A 10,814-nucleotide genomic window follows, 5' to 3' on the forward strand; every position below is an offset into this window, starting at 1 on the left:
AAGTACCTTACTTAGATGTGCAATTATATTATTTATTATAAATGTAGACATAAAAACATGTATCTTTGTAAGAAAATGGCATTTATTTTCTATATATAAGTTTCCTCAATTTATAATGTAAAATAAATTATATTTTTACTTAAAAAAATAGAAACGTGTAAGAAAAAAAATGATAATCCTTACTCAGATGTAATACATATTAAATGTAAAGGGTTTTCCTGTTTATCCTTCTTGTTGTATAAATGGATTCTGTATAGATTCCATGCCATCCACAGGACAAATAAGCACTACGGATGTTCCTCTGCACACTACCAAACCCAGCATACGAGTATCCTGATTTAATTTATATGGATCATCTGGATCTATACAATTAAGAAAATTATTTAAATATTTTAAACCTCTACAAAGGAATTCTATTATTGCAAAAAAAACTTGATAAAAAATGGCAGAACAGAAAATAATATATTAAAGTTATAACGTACAATATATAATTTACAAATTATAATCATTCTTGTAATAAATTAGATAGCATATTGTTATTAATTATAACCCATACCTCTAAGATATTCCTTTGTGTTGTCAAGCACCAGGTTGAGCAGAGGATCATAACCTTTAAGTATACCTTCGGCTTCTCTGCCACCAGCAAATTTCACCCTTATGTTCTTCTCGAGATACTTTGACAGATCAAGAATACTCTCTTTCCTTTTCTTCTCTTTGTGCTCAACATTCTGTTGCTATAAAAAAATATGGAAGGATGTGTTAAGGTTTGTGATTAAAATTCATAATATAATAAGTATGTGATGCGTTACCTGTTTTGGTGTTACTTGTTTCGCCTGTAAAAAAAACCGTGAGGTTAACTTGAGAATAAAACGTAAAGTGAGGTTATTTGTGTAGTTTCATACTTACGGACATCCTTGCGGTTATACAAAGCAAAGAAATTTAATCAGATGTGACGGACGTTTACAGAATCAACAGAAACACGACGCCACACAACGCATCATAATGTATTTTCGAATAAATTAGAATAAACTCGCTCCAGTTCGTTTATTCCGAATATGTCGACCGATTGTTTGACAAGTCGAGTATCGAGTTTTCCCGCGTTTAAAATCGATAAATTTAAATCAAGATTTCGATGCTTTTTATATTTTTGGCGGGAATAACTTTTTAACAGTGGAATTTACTTTTTTTTTACAAAGAAAAAACAATACCAAGTACACGCACCGTATAATAAATTTGATATAAAACTAGCAAAACCAGAAAACTTGTAGTAAAAAAAAATTAATTATCTAATATAATTATATCTTTTGTATATCTATAAATTATAAAAAAATTAACATGTAAAATAATATATAATAATAATAATATTTCTTACATTTTTTTATTATGGACAAAATTCGGAAAATAAAAACTAGGAGCAAAAAATTAATAAAAGAACAATAGAGCATTTCGTAAAAGCTTGAATTTATTTGTATCTGATTTTATAAAAAAATACATGTCAATCAAATGCATCGAATGCATGATGTACATGAACAATGTTAGTACAATTAAAGTATGTAACTACTTTTACATATTAGAATTAAAATCTATGACATTATTGAATATTTTTCAACAATTTCTTTACAATTGTTAGTATCTTGTACATAAACGGAATCTTTCTTAAGGAGTAAAAGTATAGTTTACAGATCACTACGCAGGTATTTTTATCATGTTTCTCTTACATTCAAAATAAAATAAAACGTATAGAATATATTAACAAATAACTAACTTTAAAAGCTGATTTATGTGTGCTACTTGAAATTTATATGTTATAAAATAAACAAAAAAAACAATGACATAAATTAGTGATATAAAAAGAGTGAAATATTTTCCATGTGACAGAAACTATAAATAAGTTTATTATTTTTCCAATTAATTGCAACTTTAAAATATTATTTTATTTATATCTCATACGTAAATATATATGTATGTTTATATTCGTATACGAATATAAAAACGTTCGATTTAATATCAGACTAGAAATAAAATTATAAAATTATTAAGAATTCTGTACAATTCAAGGTATATTTGACAATTATAATTGTGCGCGATAATATAGTGGAGAGCAAAAGGCCGTTCGCGATTCAAATGTAGAGAATAGAGTTTCTTTTTTTACGAATCTTATCACACGTAATTCCTTCGGTAATTGGTCGATTGATCGGTCGTGAAGGAGAAGCTCAGTACAATTGAATTTTATTACATCGGAACAGAACAGCTATTTTTGCTCTCGATTACATGTACAATACATGAGTTATATACGCTGAGATTCAAAACTACTCAGCAAGTAAAATATGAATAGTATGCTAGCAGTTTGCCAGCAGATTCCTGGTGAAAATTTTTCATGAAAAAAATTCATTTTTCCGAATTTTTTGTATGATTTCTATAACTTTTTAAAAATTTTTCAGATTTTATTACACAAATTGAAACACTTTTTAGAAATATTGAGAAGATCTACTTTTTTTCCAATATTTTCTATATATATGAATTTAGAAATGTCCTAAGATTTTTTATTTTATAATTTCTAAAAAACATTTATAAAATCTGAAAAGATTTAAAGTGTTTCTTAGAAATCTCTATAAATTTCAATATGAAAAATTCTTAAAAATATTATACAATGAAAATTTTTTCACCAGGTATTTGAGCAGAATATTGTCAATTGTGTTCTGCCAGTAGAATCTAGCAGACACAATCCGATGGAAATTGCCAGCAAAGAGCGAGCAAGATATTGTTTTATGCTTGTTTTTTACTGTCAATCTGCCATTATGTTCTATTAATAAATTCTGTTATATTTCTGCTGGCATCCTACTGACAAAATTTAATCGACATTTCTTAAAAAATCTGTTTTTAACAGATTTGACTTTCGGATAACAAATGTACGTGTGTAAACTATACTTTATTCCAATTTCTATCTTATTCTTTTATTGTTTGCATTCGTATTTATTATCGTGGCTATCTCATCTGCCTTTTAAACGAAAATCTTTCTATACAAGTTACGAACTCGTGTTTGTCTATCAATTTCTGTAGTCTATATTGTTATCTCTTGACGGAATTTGTATTGTACATTGGCTCATGTATCCCGTATAGTATATATATGTTACTGCCTCGTCGTTCAACTTCTACAAGATTGCGCGATATTGTCCTAACTTCTTCAGCTCTCTCCGGTTTGTTTGGATGGAATATTATATATAATGAAACCTATGTAAATATGATAATAAAAAGTTATCTGTATATATATTAGTCAGACGGTTGTTAAAATGTCCATAATTCTATTCACGCATCAATAAATTTCGATGTATACACGCTGTGTAATCCTATAAATCAAAATTACATTTTCCAGTTTTGTAAATACTTAAAGCGTCAAACATTTTTCTTATTTCATTTTACTGTCATTATACTATCATAACACAAATCTACTTACATTAGTCCACAAATTTGTGCCACCGGGTAATAAATATTCGTAGAAAAGCGATAAAAATCTTCTATTTCCCATTGTAACATAAATTATATGCAATTTACATATATCATAATTATATATTGCATAAAAAATATAATATCGCTTTTTTTTGCGAATCCGAGATGTTTATCGAAAAGAAATAAAATCTATGTCAAATATAAGATAGCAAAAAATTGAATAATTATCAACATCAGTTGAAAAGCCATAAAATTAAAAGAAATCTTAAGACCTGTTTTTATTTTACATTTCTTGGAGAAGCAAACAGCACGTATTTATTTTTTATCACGAATTTGAACTTCTTAACTCTTTAGCTGCGAAAAACGTGCGTATGCATGTGAATTTTATTCCATTTCTATTGTTATATTTTGTATTAGTAGATACTATTATATTTTCATTGGCATTCTGTCTCGATAAAATATTTTAATAGACGCTTCACAAAATTTGTTTTTGACAAATTTAACTATTGATTATTAAACTGATGACTAAAAATGTGTAATATACGTTAAATTTATATTTATTATATTTATTATTTTTTCTGTCATTAGTTACTATTATGATTTTCTGAAATACAGTGTTGCAATAAAAGAGTGATGAGTTACTTTTTAATTTTTTTCAACACAACATGTGCAGTCAAGCGTTTTGTATACGATACTTATAATAAATAATTTATTCAGTTCTTTTTTTTTTTAGAACCGATCGTGTTTCGATGACCAACTTGTAACTGTCATTCCGTGCACAGAGGACGGTTTTTATTTGAAGTGCTGCAGCTAAAGGGTTAATATCATAATTATATAAGGTTTTATGTCGTAGTTATTTAAGAGTGTCTTGATAGAATCAAATTCTAAAACTGCGAATAAGGCCTTGAGTCACTTCGCCGAAGACAGTCGTAAAGTCCTTTCAAATTTCTTGAGATTTTTAGTTTAAAAAGGTAGGCGGCATTTATCGATTTATAGTAATTGGAAAATCGATTAATAGTATTTTGTATAATAGGCGTCATGTATGCCTTATCGCATAAAATAGATACATATTCGAGGCGTATGTCTTCAAACAAATGTATGACTAATAGCAAATTTGATTAGATCTTACTAGTACTGACTTTAAAGCCATTGTAAATTATACTGATTTCATCTAAGTGTAAAAATAAAATATTTACACTTTAACATGACAAAAACTTCACAAAACTTAGGATTTATGAACAAATCTTACGTTTTACTAAAATTTAAGGTTTTACAGTAATACATATAATTATTTGATTAATATCATATTTTTTGTACATGCCTACGTACATATATATATGTATATATATTTTTTAATCAAGTATAAAAGTAATGTAAAAAAAATATAAATAAATAGTACTAAAAACATTTAATTAAATTAAATAAAGTTTAGATCTTTTCAAATATTGCATAAATAGTGTTAAACACGTCTTGAATGTGTATAATTTTATGATAGGGCAGACATGATGGTCTGTATTCTGAACTCACATTTACCGCTAAATGCACTTCTAATAAATGTGCCAATCAGCCAATAAGATATCATCTTAAACACATTTAGAGATACATTCAGCGATAAATGTGAGCTCAGAATACGAACCGGTGAATGTATCAGAGCCATATTAAAAAATATTTAAATCTGTGTGTGTGTGTGTGTGTGTGTGTGTGTGTGTGTGTGTGTGTGTGTGTGTGTGTGTTGTGAGTGCGTATAGATATCGGCAATCCTCACACGAGATCATTGTCGAGTATTAAATAGCACGAACGATTTAGACACCGTGTCATGTCGATTGTCGTTCTTCCTCCTGTTCAGGGAGTAATGGAACGCCCGACGATGGCTGATCCGGATTGTTGTTTTCATTCTCGTCTTGCTCGTAAAGCAGTGGCACCGCTTGCTGGTTGTTGTTGTCGGCCTCTGAAGGCCTCCTGCTCTGTCCCGGTAGGAAGGACATTGGTATTGTACCTGAGGGCGTTGTCGGTGCGGAGCGCGACAACCATCGCTTCGTTTTACTTCGCGAATTCGGCAATCCCAGCGGCATGTACAGCTTGCCTCTGGCCCTCCTAACTTTGTACGAACCGACGTCGCTTGGACTCAAAGGCCGTTGTTGCGTAGTACCATCGCTGCTTGTTACGTACAACACCGGAGCTTGATTCTGTTGGCAATGCACGGTGGAGTGTCCGTTAGATAAATGAGGAAGTTGTTGTATCTTATCCAATAATTCCCGCAACTGGAAAGTAATGAAAGTAAAAATTAACGTTGCGAGATTAATAATTCATTGTTTTTAGATATATAAGAACAGTTATAGTTACTATTATCTGCTGTATAAAATTATCTAGATAATTATTTAAATGAAGAAATGGCTTTATCATATCATTATCATCTTTATCTTGGATAAAATGTTATCTTTTAATATTTTTTATCGAAGTTAGTGTAAACGTACTTCTATCGTCGGGCTAGTAGCTCTTGGTGGAGAACAAGGCGATTGTGCACCAAGGCTTGATATGTCAGAGGTTGTTCTATGATTTGTCAAAGAAACGATGGAGCCAATGTCACCCGGCTCTCTTCTTTCGCAATCTGTCGCCGACAATTCGTCGACGCTATTGTTACAAGAGTACGGCGGTGGAATAATGGTGTTCGCTTCGTTCACCATGTTGCACATGAAACTGGAGCTCAATGAATCCAGTGTACTTGCATGTGACAACGATCGAAAGTAGCGCATCACAAAACCAGAAGTACCTTTGCCCGTGCTATCGTCATAACCAATTACTAAGGGGTAAAGATCTGGTTTTGCAGTCACCTGAGCATAAATTGAGTAATAAGAATAAAATATATATTTCATAAACCATAAATGTATACTATATTATAATATAAAAGAATAAATAACATTTGTATTTCTATAATAAACTATATTATTATATTAGTGTAATACTTTTAGAATAATATTTTTTTTAATTTAGAATCAATGATATTGATAATAAAAACGTGATAATAAAAACATCGAGATATTTTAATCATTTTCAAATTTTAAATAATTGTAATGAAAAATTATTCGTAATAAAAGTTTTAAAAAATAAATAATAATTAATAATAAATTTTAATAGCTCTAATGTAATATAATTTTTAATTAAATTTTAATTTAATTTTTAACTATAGATTTGTACAATATAGAAGAAAAAAAGTGTGTAAATTGCACTAATTAATTTTCTTCGATGATTTTGTGATATCGATGGAATTAATCAAAATATCTGTCGCTAAAAATTTAAAGTGTAAATTAAAAAATTTTATGTTATAATAAAAACATGATGTACATATATACTATATAAAACATATACAATAAACGCTATTATTTTTTGAAGATATTTTCAAGGTTTTTGTTAAATTAATAATTTTTTTTAATACCTCATTGTATGGTGGTGGTAATGCCTGGACAAAGGAACTACATCGACTATAATGAGGAGGTGGGTACCACGGTCCCGTGGAAGTTCTTTCCGAGGATGTGTCGTCGGACATTGCCGCACGGCGACGTTTCCATAACCAAAAGCCGCATGTTGCGGCTATAGCTAAGGCTGCGAGCACTGCTACCCTGTAAAATAAAATACTTAGTTGTTTGATCTACTTATGTAATACTAAATAATAAACAATTATTACGACAATTATGCAGGACTATTATGCACAAAGTGAAATTATGTACGTGTATATTTATTAGAACAAATCACTAGAAAATTATCCGGCACAAAATTGATATTAATAACTATATCTTAAAATTGTAACAAAAAGGACAAGAAACTTATTTCCTTTTCACTCATTATTCGACAATATAAATGATAGAAAAAATATACCCACCACAAATACCAATAAGTCCAAATCAAGAAATTGAACATTTCTGAAACATGAGGATGCACTGGTGTGAAGACACTGTAACAACAGCCATAAGGACAGCATTCCTTTGGAGGAGAACAGCTAAAAAGTAACAAACTCTTTACTTACAGTTTTTTTTTTATATTTCTTAGTTTTATTCACAATTATGATATCCAGGAAACAAAATACTCACACATGTCCTCCGATACATTCCTCAGAAGACACCTTAAAAGACAATACAAGTTATAATTATTATACAAGTAGCTTAATAATAAAATAATATATATATTTATATATTATATTATTTTTTTAAATAATAAATAACAAATTGATTAATAATCCACGTATGCAATTGTAATAACTAAAATATCAAATGATATTTTTATGCAAGAAATTTTTTTCACAAAATTGCAGATAGCTGTAATATTATGAAAATATAAATAAAATATTTTATCAATAATAAATATTTCTATTAATTCCAAAGTTTTATTAAAAAAAAAAATTTTTTTTAATGTATAATTTCTCTAGCTTATAATCCTATTAAATGCTCACATAGACAGATATGATTTCTACGACAGAAGAATCTCCAGTGAATTAATGATATTTTACAATAATTTATTATCTTGAAAGTTTCGATTTACAGAACGTGCGTGTTTACAGGAACTGAAAAGGTGACCGTTTATTAATAAAAAAAAAAGGTTATTTTATTTATTACACAATATTTAATAAAACACTTAAAAGACCGTTCTATTTATAATAAAATCACAGTCCAGAAATGGGAAAATTGCCGACCATTAATGGGTTAAAAGGAGCGTGGAAAAGACTTACGCATGAATGGCAAACACAGTGACAGGCGTGTATTGATCGGGAGCGCGGCGGAGGAGCCGAACGGACAAGGGTTGTACGGACGAGAGGGTGCGGACGGACGGGTGTCTCCGGGCGACGTAAACGTGTCTCTCGTTTTCTCTCTTTCTCGCACGTATACGCACGAGATGCGGTTACGCGTCTCGCCCTGTGGATGGGAGCGACGACGCGATCCGCAACGCGAGTTACGAGGTATGTCTCGCACATATGCCGCGATTCTTACTTGATCGACATCGAGCAACAGCAACGTGAACGTCAGAGTGGCCGCGACGAACGGTGCGTCGAGTATTCGAGCCTTCGCAGCTCGCACCATAATTCTCCTACCGGACGTCTACCGTCAGACGTCAAATGTGCACGTCGCCGTGCCACCTTGCCACAGCAGGCACCCCTCGAGACGTATCCTTCCCCCGACGACGCACTCGTCGCGTGCTCCTCTCGTGTCCCTCGTATCGTGCGCCTCGCACGCGCAGGAACCCCCCTGCTGCACCGGTTTCACCCCCTCACTCATGCGCGTCGCGTGGCGCGAAGCGGTTGCTAGGCGCGAAGGGTATTAAAGTTATATTATTATATAAATATCTTGCGCAAATGACCTCGGCAAATCTGTCGACAATTAACAAGTTTTGCGCGAAGTGTCTGCTGCAAACTTTGACGATAAAATGCTGAAATATACCGGAATTTATCTAACAGAATTTACAAATTATTGACAGACTTATTAGAGAAAGTGGAGCATCTCTAGTAGCATAATTTTCACTGGCAAGATTTCAAATAGCTAAGTTTTCTAATTTATCGATTGATCAGTCGCATTCCTAGCAAAAATAACTCTTCAAATCGATGTCGAAATGATAATTTCAATTGAATGTCAACTCAAATGTTGATTCCATTATCGTTTTTTATTTGTTTATGCGTACAATTTTGTGACAAATGCTGCATTTACGCAAATAAAATGTAATAAATATACAAATTTCCACCGATAAATTTCAGAGCCACATGATGTGCAAAATCCAACCGTCAATCTCCACGTGGTACACATTGGGTCACTTTGATGACGGCGATATGATTGAGTTTAATACAAATAAAATCAATGTACAATATCATATTGATACTCAAAATTTATGATCTTAAATTTAAAAAATACCGTATTTATTTTATAATATACCCTAAAATGCAGTGCAAATTTCTAACTCGTGTGCAATCAACAAAAAACATCGTATCGACATGTATTTTTTTTTAATTGCTTAGAAAAGAATGATCTTTGAGAATCTGGATTAATATTAACAAGATTTTAACAAAAAACTTGTAAAAAATGATAATAAACTTTTACTTTTTTTAATTAAAAAAACATGTTTGCATGGTTTTTATGCGATACAAAAAGTTCGCACTTAACAAATCAAACTTTCGCCTAGGAATTCTAAAAGTAGAGTCTTTACACTTTAACTTAAAAAAAGTACATGTATAAATTTGGATGATTTTTCGCAAAGTTGCATTATTTTGAAGATTGCCTAAAAATTCGGTCAACATTTCTGTCTCGTTTTTTTTGCGCCAGTGTATTTTTCTATTCAGTTTAATATATATAATATATACTTATTTTTAGAAAGTGAATTGAAATCTTCAATATTAATTTGTATGTTTTTTTGTTACGACTACTTTTTTTGTAATTGACCACTTCTTCGAGAAATAAATTCCAATATTTGTACAGATTACAAGAACGATTTGAAAACAGCTGTTCAAAATCATTTATCTGTAATAAAATATATTATTAGTAACTTTGAGGAAAAGAGATCAGAATTTTAATAATTATTATCATACCAGAATGTCAACATTAGATCATAGGGATACGGGTAGGTAGGAATGTGTGAATAGGTAAACTAATAAATGGAAATACGGGTAGGAAATACGGGTAATGGAAGTACGGAAGGACAGCTTTAGCATCCTCTTAAAATAAATAATTATGTACATTGAGATAAATGGTTTTATTATAATAATGTTCTGGTTGAGCGTATTCTTATTAAACGAAACAGAATTTCTGGTTATCGTTACAAGATTTTACAACTTATAACTATACCGTTTGATTAACCGTACTATAAGAATTTGATTAAGTGTTTTCTTGTTGGATCTACAAAACTTCTTGTTAAATCTATAAAATAATACAAAACTTCTTGTTGAATCTACAAAATAATATAAAACTTCTTGTTATATTTACAAAAATCGCGATAAACAGTTGACAAATTGTTCATCGCATTCATTTGTTACACTGCTGCCGAGTGCCGGCGCCTTCGTTTCTCGCGGTGCATGCCAGTCTCGCGCAAACCAACGCGGCATCGATGCAATACTAGTATCACGCGGCACCCACAAGGTAGCTGCATGCTTTATTTCGTGTATCTTATAATCGTGTATTTACATTATTCTGTTCAACGGCATGGCGGATGAAAAAACGTCTACTCTTCTGCGCGAATGGAATTTCGATAGCTATATAGAGATTTTTAGAGGTTAGTAATATACAATTAATTTAAAAACTCTATCCAAACTCGTTTTATAATTTAAAAAATTGTGTTAACCTAATAAAACAATATAATAAGATTAACAAGAAATTTTTGTAAAGTTTTGTAAACCT

The 10,814-nt window shown here is 30.8% G+C and overlaps 2 protein-coding genes across 3 annotated transcripts; both read right to left on the reverse strand.

The window, feature by feature from the left end:
- Positions 1–60: 60 nt before the first annotated feature.
- On the reverse strand, positions 61–1,080 carry LOC105835409 (U6 snRNA-associated Sm-like protein LSm7). The gene is made up of 4 exons (XM_012678672.3): positions 907–1,080; positions 810–833; positions 557–734; positions 61–362 (listed from the first exon to the last, which is right to left on the reverse strand). The coding sequence occupies exons 1-4, from the start codon at positions 910–912 to the stop codon at positions 223–225; spliced, it is 348 nt and encodes a 115-aa protein (XP_012534126.1). The 5' UTR covers positions 913–1,080; the 3' UTR covers positions 61–222.
- A 364-nt stretch (positions 1,081–1,444) lies between these two features.
- Positions 1,445–9,141, reverse strand: LOC105835412. Of its 2 annotated transcripts, none has more exons than XM_028194607.2 (6): positions 8,427–9,141; positions 7,533–7,564; positions 7,325–7,458; positions 6,881–7,064; positions 5,922–6,278; positions 1,445–5,708 (listed from the first exon to the last, which is right to left on the reverse strand). In XM_028194607.2, the coding sequence occupies exons 2-6, from the start codon at positions 7,548–7,550 to the stop codon at positions 5,262–5,264; spliced, it is 1,140 nt and encodes a 379-aa protein (XP_028050408.1). In that variant the 5' UTR covers positions 7,551–7,564; positions 8,427–9,141; the 3' UTR covers positions 1,445–5,261. The 2 variants fall into 2 exon arrangements, with proteins under 2 accessions (XP_028050408.1, XP_012534130.1); XM_012678676.3 differs by having other exon boundaries at positions 7,325–7,441; positions 8,427–9,136.
- Between the last annotated feature and the right edge of the window lie 1,673 nt (positions 9,142–10,814).

The sequence above is a fragment of the Monomorium pharaonis genome, chromosome 2, assembly GCF_013373865.1.
Source record: "Monomorium pharaonis isolate MP-MQ-018 chromosome 2, ASM1337386v2, whole genome shotgun sequence".
NCBI lineage: Eukaryota > Metazoa > Arthropoda > Insecta > Hymenoptera > Formicidae > Monomorium > Monomorium pharaonis.